Raw genomic sequence first — 21,890 nt, forward strand, 5'->3', positions numbered from 1 at the left:
TGAGCAGGTTTCTGTCGGCCCCAGTAGCCTTTGTAACAGAGTCTTACTGGAGTTTGTTGAGAGGCCCAGGAGGAAGCGGAGGTAGAGGTCCAAGTGTCCATTCTTGCTCATTAATGCCTGATTCACTGCAGTCTTCAGCAGGTCAGCTGATGAGTTTGACAGAAACACATATAAAGCAGCGAGATACTCCTGGATGCTCAGATGCACAAAGCAGTACACCTTCTCCTGATACAACCCGTACTCCTCTTTAAAGACTTCTGTGCACACTCCAGAGTAAACTGAAGTTTCAGTGACATCAATGCCATTCTCTGACAGATCTTGCTCATAAAATATGAGATTGCCTTTCTCAAGGTTGTGAAAAGCAAGTTTACCAAGTTTTAAAAGGAATTCCTTGATGTATTCCTTAAGCTTAGTTTCATGGTTTTTCATATACTTGTCATTTTTTAAACTTGTCTGAAAGATCAGGAAGTGTGTGTACATTTCAGTCAGAGTCCTTGGAATTTCTCCCCTGTCAGTCTCACTAAAAAGCCTCTCAAGCACAGTGGCTGAAATCCAGCAGAACACAGGTATGTGGCACATGATGAAGAGGCTCCTTGATGATTTCACATGTGTGATAATCCTGCTGGCCAGGCTCTGATCATTAAATCTCTTCTTGAAATACTCCTCCTTCTGGGCATCACTGAACCCTCGTATCTCTGTCACCTGGTGGACACACTCAGGAGGTATCTGATTGGCTGATGCTGGCCGAGAGGTTATCCAGAGGAGAGCGGATGGGAGCAGATTCCCCTTAATGAGGTTAGTCAACAGTCCATCCAGTGATGTTTTCTTTGTTACATTAAACCAGGTCTCATTTTTCTGAAAATCTAGAGGAAGGCGACACTCATCCAGGCCATCAAAGATGAACAAGACTTTGTACCTAAACAGCTCAGTGGATTCAAATGATTTCAGTTCTGGGACAAAGTACTGAAGCAGTTCAATCAGACTGTATTCACCCTTAATCAAATTCAGGTCCCGGAAAGGAAGAGCGAATATGAAGTGAACATCCTGGTTTGCTTTTCCTTCTGCCCAGTCAAGAATAAATTTCTGCACAGAGACTGTTTTCCCGATACCTGCCACCCCTTTAGTGAGTACAGTTCTGAAAGGTGTCTCACGCCCACATAAGGGTTTAAATATATCATTGCACTTGACTGTAGTATCTTCTGTTCGCCTTTTCTTGGATGCTGTTTCAATCTGTCTCACTTCATGTTCATCATTGACTCCTCCAGCTCCCCCTTCAGTTATGTAGAGTTCTGTGTAAATCTCACTGAGAAGTGTTGGCTGTCCTTCCTTAGCTTTCCCTTCAAATACACACTCAAATTGCTTCTTAAGTTTACATTTGATTTCCTGTAGCATGAGCTGTCCTGAAAAGAAATGAGAGGAAAATGCACTAATTCTCACTGTGATCCTGACCAGTATGAGAGGAAGAATATTTTCCAAAAACACACTTTTTTGCACATACATATCCAGATATTTCCCTGTGACTGAATGTGAAACTGAAAGTTTTATCAGGCGTATTTTACTGGAACACCGCATACAGGACTGTGAATAAGCCTTAGGCATCCAAATGAAATGTTTAAAGCCATTTATCTGGGTAGTAAGTGTATATCTGCTCAGAACCAAAAAACACACAAAACCCCTTTTCATTTCCCAAACCTTTCCTCAGGGGCACCACAGCCTGTACATGTATTTGTTAAATTTCACCACCAGCTCACATCATTCATTAATTAAATTAGTTTAAACAACATGAGGTGTGTTAGTGGTCAAGTATAAAAATACGTGGATATTCTGCACGATTTCTGAAAATATTAGGGTGATTTTGGGAGAGGTTCTGAAATGGCAAACACACTTTGACATACATATTATAGTAGTTCTACACAAACATGAAGACCATTTAAACATCCTCTTCTCTGGCTGCCCAAGACTTTTGCACAATATTGTACATGTACATAATGTTATAAAGCTCTTACTCTTCTCCAGCATGTCAGCAAGATCATTTTGCTTCATGGTCCTCAGGATGTACAGTGTGATCTTCAGAGCTACCTCTCTAACACTGGTCTTCTGCATCTGACCATCACAGTCGAGGTCATTGTCCTCCTCCAGCTGAGGCTCAGAGCATTCTGGGTAATTCTGATCTAGGTGCCTCACAAACGTCTTCAGCTCGTCCTTTAGGAATTTCATGGCTTTTTCCTCTAGTGACTAAAATAAACAGTCAGAGTTAATTATTGCTACTTACACCAAACCTTTTCAGAGTTTCACCTGTGAATCATAGTTTAAAACATATTTCCTTTAACATGATGAATTTCTTATTATACAGCTGTATAAAATATAAGCTAATTCACATAACAGCCAAGAAAATATATATCAGCAATAAATACAAACCTTCAATATGGATGATAAACCCGATTTATCATGTAGATCTGAACTGCATTCTTCCATTTGGTCTCTGTGAATTAGGCAGAAACATAAAGACCTCAGTTCATTTACACAAATGTAACAGAGAGACTGAAAAGTTCCCCATTAAAATTGCTGTTACTGCAGATAAAGCATAACACTGTGGTATATTACAACACCAATTCCAAAAAGTTGGGACATTGAGGAAATTGTAAAAAAATTACAGAATGCAATGATATGGAAATCTCATAAACCTGTATTTTATCCATAACAAAGCATAGAAAACATATAAAAAAAATTGGGACGAGGGCAATAGGAGGCTGGAAAAGTGGTACAAAAACCCAGCAGCTGGAGGAACAATTTGCAAATAATTATGTCAATTGGCAACAGGTGAGTAACATGACTGGGTATAAAAAGAGCATCTTAGAGCTGCAGTGTCTCTCTGAAGTAAAGATGGGCAGAGGGTCACAATCCCCCTAATACTGCACTGACAAATAGTGGAGCAATTTCAGAAAGAAGTTCCTCAGTATAAAACTGCAAAGAGGTTGAATATTTCATCATCTACAGCACATAATGTAATGAAATGATTCTGAGAATCTGGAGAAATCTCTGTGAAAAACCAGACTAGATGCCTGTGATATTTTGGCCCTTAGGCAGCACTGCATCACAAACAGGCATGATTCTGTAATGGAATCACTAAATAGGCTCAGGAATATTTCCCAAACACATTGCCAGTGAACACAATCCGCGCTGCCATGCACAGATACCAGTTAAAACTCTATCATTCAAAGAAGAAGCCGAATATGAAGATGATCCAGAATCACCGACGTCGTCTCTGGGCCAAAGCTCATTTAAAATGGACTGCGGCTGAGTGGAAAACTGTTCTGTGGTCAGTCGAATCTAAATTTGAAATTCTTTTTGGAAACCAGGGACACCATGTCATCCGGACTAAAGAGGAGAAGGACCACCCAGTGTGTTATCAGCACTCAGTTCAAAAGCCAGCATCTCTGATGGTGTGGGGGTGCATTAGTACATATGGCAGGAGCAGCCTGCATATCTGGAAAGGCACCATCAGTGCTGAATGGTATATCCAGGTTCTAGAGGAACAGATGCTCCCATCCAGACAACGTCTCTTTCAGTGAAGACCTTGCATTTTCCAACATGACAATGCCAAACCACACACCGCATCAATTACAACATGAAGGATTCGTAGAAGAAGTATTGAACTGGCCTGCCAGCGGTCCAGATCTTTCAGCCATTGAGAACGTTTGGTGCATCATAAAACGAAAAATATGACTCAGAAGATCTAGGACAGTTGAGCAACTAGAATCCTGTATCAGACAAGAATGGGACAACATTCCTCTCCCAAAACTCAAACAACTGATCTCCTCAGTCCCCAGACATTTACAGACTGTTGTTAAAAGAAGAGGAGATGCCACACAGTGATAAACATGGCCTTGTCCCAACTTTTGTGAGACGTGTTGTTGCTGCAACATTCAGAATTACCTTTTTTCCTTAAAATCATTGCATTCTGTTTTCATTTACAATTTGCAGAATGTTCCAACATGTTTGGAATTGGGGTTGTAGTTTGGAAAGACGTATCTGCCATGTTAAGCTTTATTCACTGGGGCGGCTTCCTAATTTTCTCATGACAGCAGAAGAGAACCAGAGACATCAGGCTCCAGCACAGAGACACAGCAGGCAGGAAGGACAGTTTTCTATGCAGCCCTTTGTACCCAGTGACATTTAGAGTCATTCACTTGATTATCAGAGTAAATTTCAGCCTATCAGCTTGTTGCCCGTATCCCTGCCCCCCCACTTCTGTACCAGCTGGTCCCTGGGCCCCCACTAGCCGGGGCGATACTGCTGACTAAAAATATGAAATATTAAACGTGTCAGCATCATGCACCTATTCTCCATCCCAGTGGACATAATGTGCGTGATGTCATCAGCGTGCGCCACTCCCTCTGGAATGTCCTACTGCAGGGTGCCCAACCTTTTTTAACTCAAGATCTACTTTACAAGTGGCCAGTTTGCCGAGATCTACCAGTTCAAATAGGGAGCCACAGCTATTACCCTTTTACTCTATTAATACTCTAGCTATTGCCTTTCTGCATAATTAATATGCACATAGCAAATCCAGACCAATCCAGGTAATTCTCCAAACTGAAAAAGTGTAAATAAATGTACTTCTCTACCTTAGTGGGACTGCTGGCACTGGGAAGATGCAGCTGGTAATAACTGACTGCTGTGCCGCTGACTGACTTTTCAGTTCTCGCACTTTTCGGCTGCGTGTGGCTGGTTTAGCAGGGAACTCGGTCTCCTAGCTTTTGTAAATCGACTGAGCCAGACCCAGCTAGGAGCCCAGTTTACTTTTATGTTCCTGACTATAGACCCAGAGAGACATGCATGCTAGTGGGCTGTAACACTGTTACCTCTCAGGGTTCTTTCTGTTACACCCCAGAGGGGGGCACATTTTAAGTTTTGCAGTATAATTGTTGGGACTCAGGGCCATTAGTGCTCTGAGGCCCCCTGCAGCCCAGCCTGAGGCCCCCAGGCACTAACCCTTCTGTCCCCGTCCATAACCCAGCCGAGGCTCCAGGGGGCGCTATCTTGGAGCACCTTCAGCTACCAGCTCATTCCCCAACCGTGAGCTAAGAAGCTACTGGGGATCTTTCCTGCCTGCTGCCGTTAGACACCACAATGCCTGCTGTCGATGTGCAGCCCCCACAGCCAGCTGTAACGTCTGATTTTTAACAATTGAAAATTTTAAATCTATATTTATTTATTGAACTATACGGTATTTTCAGGATTTTTTCTTTGTGTACTGTGTACCTTTTAAACTTGTTAACTTACAGAAATTTTGTTTACGTCTAAAAATGTTTACTTATTTGCACTGAATCAGCAAAATTTAATTGTCACCTTTGGCAAAGAAGCCAATAGTCTTTCTCTTTTTTTGTCTGATGATAGTAGTTTATTGTTCAAGCCACACAGTTCGATTAAACATGTTAGACTGAAGCCTTCATCTGAGTATGATCTAATGAATTCGTGAGAGTGAAATTATTTGTTATCAAAACAGAAACATCCGTCTCACGAAGCGACAATCTATTGTCGAGTCATTATTTAATGGACATGCTGGGGAGGGGGGGTGGAAACAGGCAAACCAGTTTTTTTCAGCTCTGTGCCGAGGACTGAAATTTAAAATCCACTTTGCTATTAAATAACTTCCGATTCCAGCTCGCAGAAAGTCAGGTTTTACAGTAATCCTCATCCATTTACCTCAGATGTTATTTATATAGAACACAGACAAAACTTTTGTTTAAATTCTGAAGGTGATAGAATCTGTTACAGGTAAAAATTGCTGCATTCATTATAAATATGTTATTTCCTCATAGCTTGTATATGTCTCTGTGCCATTTGACTGAGAGTCTGAATGTCATTAACAGTGGTTGTTTAAATGCACATTTACCTTTGATCAGTAGGAAAAGGTCCCTCTCTGAATCTGACTGGTTGCTCCATTGACGCGTCACTCTTCATGGAAACACAGCTGGGTACAGGGGAGTCTGCTCTCTTCATCAGGACACTGTGGGCAGCGAGAGGAAACAAACCCTCATGGTATAAATATAATTCATACAATGGGGACGGCATCACACTGCTGTTTAGCCTTCTGCTCTGCCTTCATGTACTTTGATATGCTGTGAAACTCTCGATGTAAACAGGCTAGTTTACGATTAGCTTTAACGTGAAATAAATAGTTTCGCCTAAAATTTTAATTCCTATATGAAAAGTTTAGTGTCATTGACTGATGTTCCTTTTTACCTGTTTATATATGTTTTTGTTTGTTTGTTTAGTTTTGTTATGTGGCCATTTTGTATAGGAGGGATGGTCTGTTACTCGCCTCTAGTATAAAAGAACTGGCTGATTGTGGAAGAAGACGGCGAAGACAGAAGATGGCGAGGTCTTTTTATGAAGCTACACATATTAAAGTGCTGCCCACTGACCAGCCCTAGCTAGGAGCCCAGTTCACTTTTATGTTATGGCCTGACTATAGACCCAGAGAGACATGCATGCTAGTGGGCTGTAACACTGTTACCTCTCAGGGCTCTTTCTCTTACACCCCACAGGGGGGTGCTTTTCATGGCTTGCACTATAAATGTTGTGATTCACAGTTTCTAATGTCCTGAGGCCCCAGGGCACTGACCCCACTGGCCCGGTCCATAACCCAGCCGAGGCTCCAGAGGGCGCTATCTTGGGGCACCTTCAGCCACCGGCTCATTCCCCCACCGTGAGCTAAGAAGCTGCTCTCTGTCTTTGATCATATGGGCCGAATGGCCTCCTCTCGTTTGTAAATTTCTTATGTTGTTATACAAATAAAATCCATTAACATCCATTTATTAAAATATTTATTTCTTGAATAATCCACGATTAAACCCCAGTTTACCCCGTATTCTGTTTGCCTGCCTGCTTCTTGCTCGCTTGCCTGCCTGTGCGCATTACCCACGCTCCCAGACCGTGACACACTACAGTGTCACATTAATTATGATCTGAATCAGCAAGCATTTAAACGTCACCTTTGGCAAAGGAACCAATAGTCTTTCTCATTTTTTGTCTGATGATAGTAGTTTATTGTTTAAACCACACAGTTCGATTAAACATGTTAAACTGAAGCCTTCGTCTGAGTATGATCTAATGAATTCATGAGGGTGAAATTATTTGTTATCAAAACAGAAACATCCGTCTCACGTGACGACAATCTATTGTTGAGTCATTCAGTAATGAACATGCGGGGGAAACAGGCAAACCAATTTTTTCCAGCTCTGTGCTGAGGACTGAAATTTAAAATCCACTTTGCGATTAAATACCTTCAGATTCCAGCTCGCAGAAAGTCAGGTTTTACAGTAATCCTCATCCATTTACCTCAGATGTTATTTATATAGAACACAGACAAAACTTTTGTTTAAATTCTGAAGGTGATGGAATCTGTTACAGGTAAAAATTTGTGCATTCATTATAAATATGTTATTTCCTCATAGCTTGTATGTGTCTCTGTGCCATTTGATTAAGAGTCTGAATGTCATTAACAGTGTTTGTTTAAATGCACATTTACCTTTGATCTGTAGGAAAAGATCCCTCAAAGAATCTGATTCGTTGCTTTATTGACGCGTCACTCTTCATGGAGACACAGCTGGGTACAGGGGAGTCTGCTCTCTCCATCAGGACACTGTGAGCAGCGAGAGGAAACAAACCCTCATGGTATAAATATAATTCATACAATGGGGACGGCATCACACTGCTGTTTAGCCTTCTGCTCTGCCTTCATGTACTTTGATATGCTGTGAAACTCTTGGTGTAAACAGACTTATTTACAGTCAGCTTTTAAGGAAATTGTCTCATCTAAAATTAAGATATTATATGAAACTTTTAGTATGACCTTTAAAAACCTCCACAACCACACTTGACTGATGTTCCTTTTTACCTGTTTATATATGTTTTTGTTTGTTTGTTTAGTTTTGTTATGTGGCCATTTTGTATAGGAGGGATGGTCTGTTACTCGCCTCTAGTATAAAAGAACTGGCTGATTGTGGAAGAAGACGGCGAAGACAGAAGATGGCGAGGTCTTTTTATGAAGCTACACATATTAAAGTGCTGCCCACTGACCAGCCCTAGCTAGGAGCCCAGTTTACTTTTATGTTATGGCCTGACTATAGACCCAGAGAGACATGCATGCTAGTGGGCTGTAACACTGTTACCTCTCAGGGCTCTTTCTGTTACACCCCACAGGGGGGCGCATTTCTGAAGCAGCTCCTCTATTTCCTCTCTCCTTGTCCATTTCTATGCTGATCCAGACCAGTTGATTCCTGCTGGGGCCTCTGTGAACATGAAGGGTTAATAGATACATCCTATAATCTTTAAATTGTATTTCATAATACTATTGTGATTCTCATTAATCATTATTATGAATTATTATTTCATGTAATGCAAATGTGACGACTTCAATAATTCAAACTGTACTGCACAATAAAGAACAACTTTCCACACTGTTCTGCCAAATGTAATTTTTACCAGTGTTCGGTCGAACCACACAACCACCGGTGTGCATTACGGTAGCACATATCGACAAGGGAGCACAACCCGTCAGAACATCGGATCCTGCTCTTCCACTCCCACCTTGTCTGCACTCCATGTGCACATCTATGTAATAATGTTCTTGCAGCGATCAAGTGTTATTTTTAAAAACTTATTTTTAAATTTACCCCGAAAAAACATTTGCTATTTTCTGATTGGCTGATAGGTGGCTATTAGCTCTGTATAACTCGGGACAGCTATGAACTCGGTGGAAAACTCCACTCCGATTGGCTACGCCACGTCCATTAACCCTATATAACGGGACGCCATGGTGGGGGGTTATTCCTTACTTCTCAGCGTGAGAAACACAAGGTATGACGTGTGAACTGGTTGAAATGCGTGTGACTCACGGTCAATGAGTGGGACCTGATAGCCCTGTGAACCGTAAGTGACCAATAAATGTCAATGTAACTGGATTATATATATACTCCCTTATATATTATATATACATTTTAAAATTCCATACTTGGGGGGGTCGGGGCATCACGTCAGTAATTTCATCAAAAACATTGACAAGTAAATTTAGATTTTTAAAAAATATATTACAGGCAAATTTGCTGAAATAAAAAATACGTATAAAAAACATACAGTCACATGAAAAAATTAGGACGCCCTATTAAATATTTATTTCTTTATTAAGAAATATCAACATGAGTATGAAATCTTCTTTCAAGCTATATCTGTAGATAAAGATGTAATTACATCATCTATGCAAAAACAAGAAACAAATTCACTTATTTATGAAAAGAAATTGACTGAGATGCTAATTTCCACTGAGGACAAAGTTAGGGCCCCTCACATTCATCACTATTTAAAATGCCTAGAGTTAGATTCAGGTGGCACCAAATCAGGTGAAGATGGATAGAACATCGTTACAGAGCTTTTTGGTGGAGCCTGTCTTATTTAAACCACAGACATTTAGTCTGGTTTGCCCTTGATTGTGGAAATGAGTGATATCACCATGTGAGATCCTAAGAGCTGTCTGAGGCCTTCAGGAAGAAGCTTGTAGATGCATATGAGTCTGGGAAGGATATAAAAAGATCTCTAGAGAGCTTGGAATCAGCCATTCCACTGTCCGGGAAATAATTTACACAGTAATTCACATTTAAAACAGCTGCCAGCATGGCCAGGGCAGGCTGTCCTAGCAAGTTCAGCCAAGAGCAGACGGCAAGATGCTGAAAGACATCTCCAAAAATCCTAAAAGGGCATCACGGGTCATACAGGAAGCTCCTGCCACAGCTGATGTCAAGGTACATGCATCTAGCATCAGAAAGAGATGCACAAGTTTGATTTACATGGGAGCTGTGCGAGGAGGAAACCCTGCTGTCAAAAACACATCTGAGCAACACTGAAGTTTGCCAGAGACCATCAAGACACAGACTGGGACTTAATGAACAATGTGCCTTGGACAGATGAATCTGAAATTGAATTAGTTGGGCGCAGTAACAGAAGACATGTTTGGCATGAACCAAAGAGCTTTTGAGCAAAAGGACCTCATAGCAGCTGTGAAGCTTGGGGTTGGAAATGTCATGGTTTGGGGTTGGTTTGCTGCAGCAGAACCTGGCCAGCTCACCACCATAGAATCCACTATGAAGTCGCCATCATATCAGAGGGTGCATGTGCCAAGGAATGGCTTACAAGAAAGAAATGGAGAGTTCTGGAATGGTCAAGTCAAAGCCTGGATCTGAATCCTATTGAGATGCTGTGGGGTGATTTGAAGCAGAAGTGCATGCAGGACACCCTTCAAACATCACACAGCTTAAGGAATTCTGCATTGGGGGGGACTTTCTGCCAGTCGAATCAGAGATTGATAGATGGTTATAGGAAAAGTCTCATTGAGGTTATTTCAGCCAAAGGGGGAAATACTAGCTAACTTTTTCCTCGGTAGGAATTGCCATCTTAGTTAATTTCCTTTGTTAAATGAGTGAATTTGTTTCTTGTTTTTGCATAAGTGATGCAATTACATCACCTTTATCTACAGATTTGAAAAAGATTTAATCTTGATATTTTGATATTTCTTAATAAAGAATAAAATATTTCATGGGGTGTCCTAATTTTTTCCACACCTGGAAAACACCAAAATCAAATTCCATACTTTTATTTAAGTAAGTCAACCATGTATATTTTACTATTGGTTTAATCTGACGAGTATAATCTTACCTGGCAACAAAAATATCTTTTTATTTTTCCAGAATCATATTCGTGTTTCTTGACAAAATGGTTACATGCCAGCTGTAATTTTTTTTCTTTGTAAAGTAGGAAAACTGACGTTGGCAAAGTCCATTATCCTGGACAAAATGGCGAATCCTGGTTTAAATCGCTTTCACTATTATTGGACGTGCAGCATGGTTTTCATTTACGATAAAAAGTTATTCCGCTAATAAACTGGCTAGTTGTTTCTCTGCTGGCAGTATTAAAACTACATCAATTATGGACTGAAATCCATTATAGTTTTGTCTAATATTGCCGGTGCCAGCAGTACCACCCTATTTTGTAAGACAAAATGCACTGGGTAATCATGCACTTCTCTCATAAATATTAATGAGACATGTCCTACCACTCTGTAAAAAGGAAATTTGTGAGGTAACAGTGCTAACCACTGCACCACCATGCAGCCCGAAGTTGAAACAGGTGCTCAAAAAATATTTTACAGTCTCACGATGTTAACCAGCAAGTTCTCTCATAGACACACACACTCAATAAACCACGATTGCTCTGCTTAGTGAAGCAAAAATACGTGGCACCCGTGTCAGTGTGATTGCTTATCATTTAGCACTGAATGAGTGCAGTGCGCGGGTGTGGAGGTGCCGTGAGTGATTGCTTACTATTGCTAACCTCTGTGTTATGACCTGATCGTACGATCCTCTTGTGAGCCACTCCCCCTCATGTGATCATCCGAAGCCACCTCTGAGTATCCCCGGAGTTCGCTTTGCTGCCGCTGCCCCCTAGAGGAACCTGGAGGCTCGGCTGCCTGCCGCTAAGTCTCTGGCTGGGACGTTCTTCACCCTCCAAGGCCTTTTCTGGAAGGTGATGGAGGATTTAACAGTGAATGACTCCCCAGAGGCTGCCCAGTTGTGCTCACAGCTTCAAGGGGGGTGTGCAGCATTCGCCCCAACTTCACCACCACATAAGCTAGACAAAATAGCAGAGAACCCTGCGTTTCAGGGACTTTGTGGGGGTTCTGGGACAGTTAACCCCAGAGATGGAGTGCAGTGTAGCGCTGAGGTACCGGCAGGCAGCGCAGCAGGTTGGACTGATGCTAGCCTTGTAAATAGTTCTCCATGGTCACATGCATTGTAATGTCAAGTATAGTGTTAAATATTAATCGATGTGTGTGTGTGTGTGTGGGTATATGTGTGTGTGTCTGTGTGGGTGTGTGTGTGTGTGCGCCCACCGCACGTGTCAGGAGTGTGCGCATCAACGGGCACGGTGGGCAGTATGAGTGCGTTGTGAGCACAACTGACAAGGGTGCAATAAAGGCCACCTTGTGGTTGAGACCAGAATTATCTCAGTCTCATTAATAAGCAGCATGGCTCCGTGACCCACACTGTTCAAGAAATATGTTGTTAAACTCGTTTTTCCCAACCGACCAGGAAAGCTGCAGTTTTACAGGCTATTATGAAACTGACTGTAGGAATGAAGACGTCTTTCTGATAGTCACGCAGATTACTGTGGTTACAACACGCAGTATCTTTTACAGTGTCTTTGGAGTTGGCTTAAAGTAAAAGGCAGGTCAAATGGACTCTTCTGTTTTTATATATTGTATATTAAAATAAACTGTTATATGGTTGATATTTAATAGTTAACTAATTTCTAGAATAGGGCCTATAAGTTATTATATGAATACGGATGCTGAAATCCGTCTGCACATTTACTGTACATGAGTTCCCCATGAACCCCAAGCCGAATATTTACGCCCGGATGCCAATGTTCCTTGAAAAAATCAACCCCAGGTAAACTTCACCTATAGCCCCGGATCTTTAAATTGCTGGAAACTGTTCCAGCCAAATGCGTGTCAAAAAACTTTGGTTAGCAGGACTTCTCGCAAAACCAATAAATTAACCAGTTATTGGGGTGTGTTACATTTTGCACGCTATTGAGATGTAGTTTACATATATTTGTTGGACAAACTCACTTTGTCCAAACTACCTTCGACCGTCTCCATTTTTATAGACGATTATGAAAATGAAAGAATTTAAAAAGCATTTTATACAACCACACAGATCACGGAAGTAAAACCTAAAATTTAAGTACGTTTGGGATTGACTAGTTGTATAATTACTGTAATACGCTCTTGTGTTGAAGCTTTCGAAATCCTTCTAAATGAGTTCCGTGGGTATAACGTGATTCAACAACAGAAACAAACAGTTCCGCCAAAAAAACGCTTCAAAAATTCAAAAAATACGAAATATGGGGTTTACTAGCTACAGTTTGCACGGTATATAGGTCCATTTGTTTAAGAAATTCACCTTTTCCAAATGACCCTCGAAAGCTAGTTTTACAGACAACTGCGAAAATGAAAGCAGTTCAAAGCATTTTATGTAGTCGCACAGGTAATGGTGACTACACAACTGTTTATGAATATTTAATATTGCAGCAATTCTCATTTCAGGGTTAGCGTACAGTTGTTGACTTAAAATGCTATGCTAGTCTAATTTAAAAATAAAACAATTACATCGCTTAAAAGTAAAACTACAGTCAAATAGATTCTTCTATTTTGTATCTGATCTTTTAAAATAAACTGATTTGCGTGAATTATAACAGGGCTCCGGGGTAATGGATGTAATTGCAACGTCTGTTTTCGTACTTTACAAAGAAAAAATGCTAGAAAGAGTTAATATATTAATACAGATGTTGAAATCTTTCTACATATCTTTAAGAATTCCCCTGGAATGTCGCGGTCGGTGAACAAGCGTAAAGACCAATTCCAGCCAAAGACGTTTCAACAAAACATGGATCAGCTGGACACAAAACCACTAAATGAACGAGTTATATTGAAATATCTTACATTTTGCACGCTACTGAAATATACAAATATTTGTATAAACAACTCGGCTTCTCCAAACCACATTCGACCGCCGCAGTTTTTACAGACAATTGTGGATGTAAAAGTTCAAAAGCATTGGATATAGTTACACGGATAACGGAGGTTAAAGGTAAAATATAAGTACATCTGGAATTTAACAATATCATTATACAATTGCTAGAATAAGTTCTATTATCAATGCAGATTTTAAAATCCTTCTACGCATCTACCTAAGTTCCTTAGATATAAAATGATTAGAAAACATCAATGACAGAACCGCAAGAGAGCTTCAAAAATTAGAAAAAAAATTACAGAATGACAAAATTAACGAGTTATGGGGTTTACTAGCCTACAGTTTATACGGTGTATAAGTCAATTTCTTTAACAAGCTCACCTTTTCCAAACGACCCTCGAAAGCCGCAGTTTTACAGGCAAATACGAAAATGAAAGTAGGAGCATTTTATATAGTCGCACAGGTAATGGTGGCCGCACCTTAGTTCATGAATATATAATACTGCGGCAATTCTCATTCAGGGTTACAGTGCAGTTGTTGTTATATATCCTAATTTATGCATAAAAGTAGTTACACCATACCGACCACGGTCAAATCACGCGCGCTTAACGTAACATTACGATATAAAATGGCAAATAATACTCTAAGCGATCGTGCATAGAAAATGGCGCAAGATTTACTCTCATGTCTATAAAGTGCAGGATGCACTAAAATACAATGAAGTTCTTGTTTTCCCATAATGCAAAAAACAAGTGATATGCTATCTGAGAGGCAAAGTCCTAGGCAATTTCGAGACAAAATTTAGTAAATTGTACCATTTTCTAGTGATTGCACTTTGAAAACTATGGTTCTACGTGAATTTGCTTATATAAGCCAAGTTTGACAGGACACATCTCAGAATTTTCCCATAGCGTATGAACAAGCCTTACACCCTCTAAAAAGCAAGGTCCCAAGCTATTACCAATACACAATTTGCTTAACATTCACTGAACCATTTTCAAGAAAATGTACTTTGAAATCTGTGTTTGTTTATTTATTTTAGTTTTTAAGCCAGGTTTAACAGGCCTTAACTCCCATAATTTCCCCATATTGAATTAACAAATATTGTTGTGGTTAAAATTAAACATGTAGTTGTAATTATTATTATGTTTAGATTTTCCTTTTTAAAATCTTCAAAATGATGTATGGTTTGTTGGAATCGGACAAAAAATGACCGAGTTTCTAAGAAAATTTAAGATAAAGGACTAATTTCTGAAGACAAGGCCGGTATAAAACATTCAAATTATGATGTCTCAAGGTATTTATTTGCTATTTTGATTACTGGGATCGATAAGGTTAGGGTTATGATGACTAGTAGACAGATGATGACTTAATGGACTCATTTTTGAGAAAATCTCAATTTCGACGAAAATTAACTTGGACATTTTTGACTCTAGCTCATAATTAGCCTGTGCGCATTCAGACTCATTTTGACAGCATGGGCCACAAATTTATTGGTACACTGGGCGGAGCCTAGTGGGCGATGGCGTCATTGGTGGAAAACACTTCAGGGTAGCAATTTTTTATACGAGTCATTTAAAAACCCCAATCTAAAACATCAGCAATTCAGCACATGCAAATGTTTTACATAAATTAATAAATGTCTTAAGAATCTGCGAATGATCTGTTCATCATTAACTAGAGGCTTCTAAATGTCTTAATGTGGTGTTATAAATCATTAGTTAATATTTAACACTTCCCTCCCCTTCCAACAGACCTCACTATAGTCTGTTTCTTAGACACTTTGATCTCATGTAGCAGCTGACCGATAGCACCTTCAGGGTCTGTGTAAATGATTTTTGTCGTAGAGATGGCGATGTTTATTCTATTCCTGGGGGGGGGGGGGGGGGGCTCCAACAATGGAGACAGTGGTGACTCAGTCTGATTATAGTGCTGCATGATGAGCCCATACAATTAAACTTAAGATGCCTTTGAGTTAAGCTTTGGAATAAATGCAAATCGAACTAAATAAATGTATTGTCATGCCCGGCTCGTCCGCTCCTCCTGTGTGCCACGCCCCCTGATTACCCACGTGTTTTCTCCCGATTGTACCCAGCTGTATCCAGTTCATTTGCTCAGTCCTGTCTATTTCAGTCCGTGTCTTACCTGAGTCCTTCGTCCGTCATTGATGTTTCCTGATGTCTGTTGTTGTCGGTGCCCATGTCCTGTCCTGCCTTGCCCTGAATAAACCCCCGTTTTCCCCGTATCCCGCTTGCCTGCCTGCTCCTTCCGCACGATCGCCGCTCTGCTCGCGATCGCTCACCTAGGCCTGTGACATGTATATTTATACAATTGTTTATGTTGTGTAATTTTTTGACAATCATCCACTTAAATTAGTATGTTTCGCTTATCTGACTTTTGATTTGGAAGAGAAAAACCACAGCACATGCACAGAAGAATCAGCTTTTTAGCCACTAAAACAGACGTTCAGTATTAGGAAGCTGATAAGCATAATGCCTAATAGCCACCATAGAACTGCACTAAGCTTTGTCTAGACAAATGCCAGGTATAGCAGAATAAGGCCAAGCTGGACTGTGAGACTTATTACACATTCATTACTAATAGTACTAAGTATTACAAAGTAATACCTATTACCTAGGACTGGGGTCAGATAGAATTCTCTCATCTGCAGTCAGATCCACTCTGATCTATTGACATTAGGATGCTTGTCTAGCTACACTATACTAGTATATTTAGACATAAAAATATGAATGATATAAATGACATTTAAGACATGGACATAAAGACACACAGAGAAATAAGGGAAACTACATAATTGTTGGGGAAAGATTTTGAAAATTAGCATGTAAGTAGAATGTATAATAAATTAATAGGTGTAGTTTCAGAGTTATATGTCACAACAAGGACTCAGACGTGCTCAGATGAAAAACATTTATTGACTTTCACTTTCAGTTGATCCATCCGAGTACAACAGACTAGATGGGCGTAACAGGTGACAGGGCTGTCCGGGAAATGTGAGTGCGTGCTCTGCTCTGATGGATGAATGCTGTGATATCCTCCAAGCAGAGGGGAGGAGAAACAGGTAAATCCGGTAAGTAAAGATTCTCTAAGTGACCATAAATGTCACCACAGAATAAAATCTCACTTACGCTATTTCTTGTGCAGTTTCGCTGAAGAGTTGGTTCTTGCGGTATTGGTGGGATATGAAGATGAGTTGCTGCAAAGTCTACGCGTCCGGGTTGAAGGAGCGTAATAAGCTTGATGATCTTCCGCAGGAAGTTTAAAAGTCAAATCGATTGTCGGTCTCTCCAAATTAGAAGTTCGAGCAGAAAGATAAATATAAATGCAATTTAAAAAGTTTGGAACACCCGCTATTCTGTGAATCAGACCTGCAAATTCTCAAAAAAAACCTTAAAATGCAAGACAGCTGCATCCTAGGAGGATCTGACCCAGTTCTGGTAGGTTCAGGAACCTGACCCAACGAGGTCAGGACATTAAATACCCTGCTGGTCATCTACGCCCGCCTCCCCCCATAGGCACTGTAATATTTATTCAATCTACTATAATTGTTGCTTCCCTTAATTCTACTGTATTTATTTACATTCACATTGCACTGTATATATGAAGCTTTGTGTCCAGCCCCCCTGTTTCTCACTGTGGAACCCCCCCCCCCCCCCCCCCCCCTGCCACTTTCTTTGTGTGTCACACTGTCTGGAACGTTATGTCATGTGACTGTGTATCTGTTTCTGGTTGGTTTGGCAATAAAGCCCTCTTGAGTTGTGTTGATTCTGCAGGGTAGGTAAAGCAAAAACAAACAGGCTTTATTTTCCTTTGGCACAAGTACAGATACATTGTAATGCTTCTCTTCACCGACACTATTTTACTTGGAGGTCACAGTGTGAGATCAGCTAACGTGCAGCACCCCTGGAAGAATGCGGTAATATGACTGCGTACGTCTCAGACGTAATTTCATGTAAACATGCGTATAAAAACATGGCATGTTGTGCATGTGCGGTATGTTTGTACATCAAACCGCAATCTGGATGCCAGAGGAGGGCAGAATGACAAGTTGCGTTTTCCTACTCATGCACATGTATTCATGAGAGGATCAAGCTGAAAGTGGGAGTTTTGCCCAAACACATGGGAGGAGATGGTCAAAGAGACACGGGTTGCGGATTCTGCTGCATGTATGAAAATTGGGTGGAAAGATAACGTCTGGTTTCTGCTGAAATTCCTTTGCATGTGACAAGCAGGTGTAATCCAGGTAGCGCTTTTTCATACACAAAAAAATCTGGAAGAATTGCCCCCCCCAATCCACGAGCATATTTACCGACACATAAAACACACACAGTACATTCCATTAATGTGTAAGTCATATGTGATGCCGAACTACAGATTACAAATGTTCTGGCAAAACATCCTGGGTCTGGGAATTTGCAAACGGTTGTAGTTTTGCTGAGCTGCAGTCGTTGGGTTGGTAACCGACTGTTAGGGATGCCCAACGTCTACTTAATTATAATAAAACATATAAGAGCACGGTAGCATATTAACTAAATATGACGAGTGCTGCTTGTTCTAAACAGTAGTTGAAATGGAACTGGTGGGCAAAAAAATCCAATAATTTGTTGTGGAATAAATAAAGACGATGCTTAGCACATAACTATACATTTCCAAAAGCCCTTTCGCTTAATGTGTAGAAGACAGCACTGTTTCAGAAGATGAAACTGCACTGAAAAAATAAAAATCATTTTACGATCACTAGTGCACGGTAATATAACGAAATACACAGATAAGTGTATACAGAATGACAAATAATCAACATGTCATAATTAATAACCACAGTCAACATAACATCAGAATATAAAGTATTGGAGAAGTTCGCAAAATTAACACAACAACATATTAACATGGCTTCACTCTCACCTGTATAAATGTTTCAGAGATGGTATATGTGAAAAGTAACATTGCAATATAACAGTAAATGGCAAAGTTCAGTTCATAAACAGTGCTCTACTGTAAGATAAATTTCATAGAATTAATCAATATAGAAATGTCATGGTATTTCAGTGACCTCTAGTGGTTAATATTGCACTGCAGATATATGATAGGGATTGCTTGGAAAGTCAGTACGAGATATTTATGTTCCATATACAATTAAATGTGTGGAAATTTGTTTCAGGGGCAGCATGGTGGTGCAGTGGTTAGCACTGTTGCCTCACTCCTTTGGGACCCGGGTTCGCGTCTCCACCTGGGTTACATGTGTGTGGAGTTGGCATGTTCTTCCTATGTCGTCGTGGGGTTTCCTCTGGGTACTCCGGTTTCCCCCCACAGTCCAAGAACATGCTAAGGCTAATTAGAGTTGCTAAATTGCCCATAGGAGTGCATGTGTGAGTGAATGGTGTGTGAGTGTGCCCTGCGATGGGCTGGCCCCCCATCCTGGGTTGTTCCCTGCCTCGTGTCCATTGCTTCTGGGATAGGCTCTGGACCCCCAGCGACCCAGTAGGATAAGCAGTTTGGAAAATGGATGGATGGATGGAAATCTGTTTCACCATCATCATACTATGTAAACAGGGAAAATGTGAATGACTAACATTTCAATTTATTAGCCACAGTTATGACTGTTGCTCTTCTGAAAAATCAGGAGGAAAATGTCGAGTTAATGAGCATTTCAGATAACGGCGTGATTATATTTCATACCTGAAACTTCTCAGTGACCTTCTCACAACATCAACTCCCTGTTGTAAAACCAATATGATGCCTTGTGTCTGTTGCTGATACTACTAAATGGAAATATACTCCAGTGAAAAAAAACAACTCTGTTGTAGGTACTTAAAAGCCTCGTGAACACAGATGGGGATCATGTGGGTTTGTCCATCCAATTAGATGTTGCATAATTGCACACTTAACAGAAACCCTGACACATGATTTCACTTCTCTCTTTTATAGATGGTAACTCCTGTGTTAATGCTGAGACCATATTACTACACTGATGATGGCAGAGTTGGTGATGATGGTAGAGATGACTGAAGTTATGACGGCAGTGATGATGATGGAGGTGATGTAGACAGGTGATGCAGACAGGTGATGCAGATGATGCTCATTGTGCTGATGAAGCAGATAATGGTCATGACTGTGGTCCTGTCTTTGCTGCTCTGTGTGCCTACAGAGATGGTTTTGGTCGTAATGATGGTGGTGTTTATTCTGCTTGCTGTCTAGCTGCCCCGGCAGTGAGGACGTTACTGTGGGGATCCCTGAGGGGGATCCCAGCCCTGACTTCCCTCCTGGGGCTGCTGCTGTCTGCTCTGCACTAGGGGCCTCATCTTATCTGCTCCCTGTCGGCTGTCTGCCCCCCAGGACCTGTTCTCATCCTGCACGTGTTGCATGTTGAGCCATGTAGATATTCAGCTCTTCCCTTCATCAGAAGGTCTCATTTTTACACCACATCTGAAGTGAATTACACAAGTTATTAGTTTGATTACCTGAAATGTTACATATTACAAACAAGTTGTCGGTGATTGTATTGGAACTGTTGGTATGGTTATTTCTCCAGGCCTATAGGGGGCGCAGGTTTGCACAGTTTGCTATGTTGAGCCAATTAGTTACTAGAAGAAGTGTGATAGGAAGTGTTGCTCATGGGTGAAGCAAGACATGGTGTGTTTCTTCCGATCCAAAGCCATCCACTCCGTTAAATCCCTTTGAGTGGCAATATGAGTAAGTTTATTAATTGTATTTACCTTTAAGACAAGGTATATGACATTTTTTGAAGTGATTTGGAAACGTTTGATGTGTTTTATATGTCCACATAAGTTCAACCAAAGCTAATGTTTATGTGACATTGCTGTATTCTGTATCATTTCAGTTTCACACTTTTTTGCATTAAATCCTGTCCAAATACAACACGTGCCTGTTCCTTGGAGGAAGTGATGCAAGAGAGAGTTTAGCTGGCTGTGAATCTCAATATAGGACACTGGGTCACATTGGGTGCAACAGTACAGTGAAATCATAGCACTCTGCGAGGGATGTCGAGTGACAGCTCTACTCTAACATGGAGAAATCAGAGGCTGAAGGTCAAAACGACGAGGAAACAAGGTCCACTCGCTCAAGAAGGTCCTCAAAGTCTTCAGGAAGACTGACTGTTAGATCATCTGCAGCATGTTCAAGCAGGTCATCAGCATCAACCCGAGCCAGTATGGCAGCAGCGCGGGCATAAGCAGAAGCTCAAGCAGCAAAAGCCAGATTAGCTTACGCTGAGAAGGAGATGAACATTAAAGTAGAAAAGGCCCGCCTAGAAGCAACTCTGGATGTAATCAACCTCCAAAAGGAAGCGGATGCAGCCTTGGCTAAAGCAGAGGTAATGGAGTCAGCAGCAGCTCAATTTGACAAAGCTGAATCAGGGGAAGAGTGGCCATTGTCACCCCTACAAGTAACCCCAGAACAAAAAGTGAGTGAATACATAAATAAATACAGCCACACTGACCTGACTCCAGACATTACATCCCACCATGACGACAGTAAATATCAGAATGAACAATCCAAACAATCAGTAATGTACACACCTCTTTATCCTAAACAAGAACCAGTGCAGTACTCATTCACGCCACAAGATGGAGCAAAGAGACGACTACAAAGAGATGTAAGTCCGCAGACTCTCCACGATGCATTACAACTGCAGCACGGATTAAGCTCAAATAATAATGCAGACACCATAGCAAGTGACCTCGCCAGATTCTTAGCCAAGAATCAGCTAATAACTGAAGGGCTGTCTAAATTTGACGACAAGCCAGAAAATTGCCTTAGTTGGAAGGCCACATTTCAGAGCACCGTTAGGGACCTTTGTCTAACAGCCACTGAAGAAATCAACCTACTCATTAAGTGGCTAGGCCCAGAGTCTTCTGAACATGCCAAGAGATTAAAAGCAGTCAACATAAAGCATCCACCTGCCGGTCTGAACATGATATGGTTGAGACTAGAGGAATGTTACGGCTCACCAGAAGCAATAGAAAACTCCCTGTTTGCCCGAATACGAGACTTTCCAAAGCTCTCCAGCAAAGAACCACACAAGCTTCGCGACCTATCAGATCTGCTGTGTGAACTCCAAGCTGCAAAGCTAGATGGTTATTTGCCTGGTTTAAGTTACCTCGACACAGCTAGGGGAGTACATCCAATTGTGGAGAAGCTGCCCTTCCATCTTCAAGAGAAGTGGACAATGGTAGGGTCAAAGTTTAAAGAAGACCACAATGTTAGCTTCCCACCATTCTCATTCTTTGTTGAATTTGTGAAACGTCAAGCAAAAGC

At 40.9% G+C, this 21,890-nt stretch overlaps 1 protein-coding gene across 1 annotated transcript; it reads right to left on the reverse strand.

The window, feature by feature from the left end:
* Nucleotides 1-3: 3 nt before the first annotated feature.
* On the reverse strand, nucleotides 4-14,026 carry LOC125724915 (protein NLRC3-like; the record flags this gene model as incomplete). The annotated part of the gene is made up of 8 exons (XM_049001382.1): nucleotides 13,977-14,026; nucleotides 11,392-11,576; nucleotides 8,181-8,300; nucleotides 7,538-7,651; nucleotides 5,900-6,013; nucleotides 2,419-2,482; nucleotides 2,007-2,235; nucleotides 4-1,400 (listed from the first exon to the last, which is right to left on the reverse strand). Coding segments are annotated over exons 3-8 (1,998 nt in total), but the record flags the coding sequence as incomplete, so codon positions are not given.
* Nucleotides 14,027-21,890: the final 7,864 nt, after the last annotated feature.

The sequence above is a fragment of the Brienomyrus brachyistius genome, unplaced genomic scaffold (assembly GCF_023856365.1).
Source record: "Brienomyrus brachyistius isolate T26 unplaced genomic scaffold, BBRACH_0.4 scaffold58, whole genome shotgun sequence".
Classification (NCBI taxonomy): domain Eukaryota; kingdom Metazoa; phylum Chordata; class Actinopteri; order Osteoglossiformes; family Mormyridae; genus Brienomyrus; species Brienomyrus brachyistius.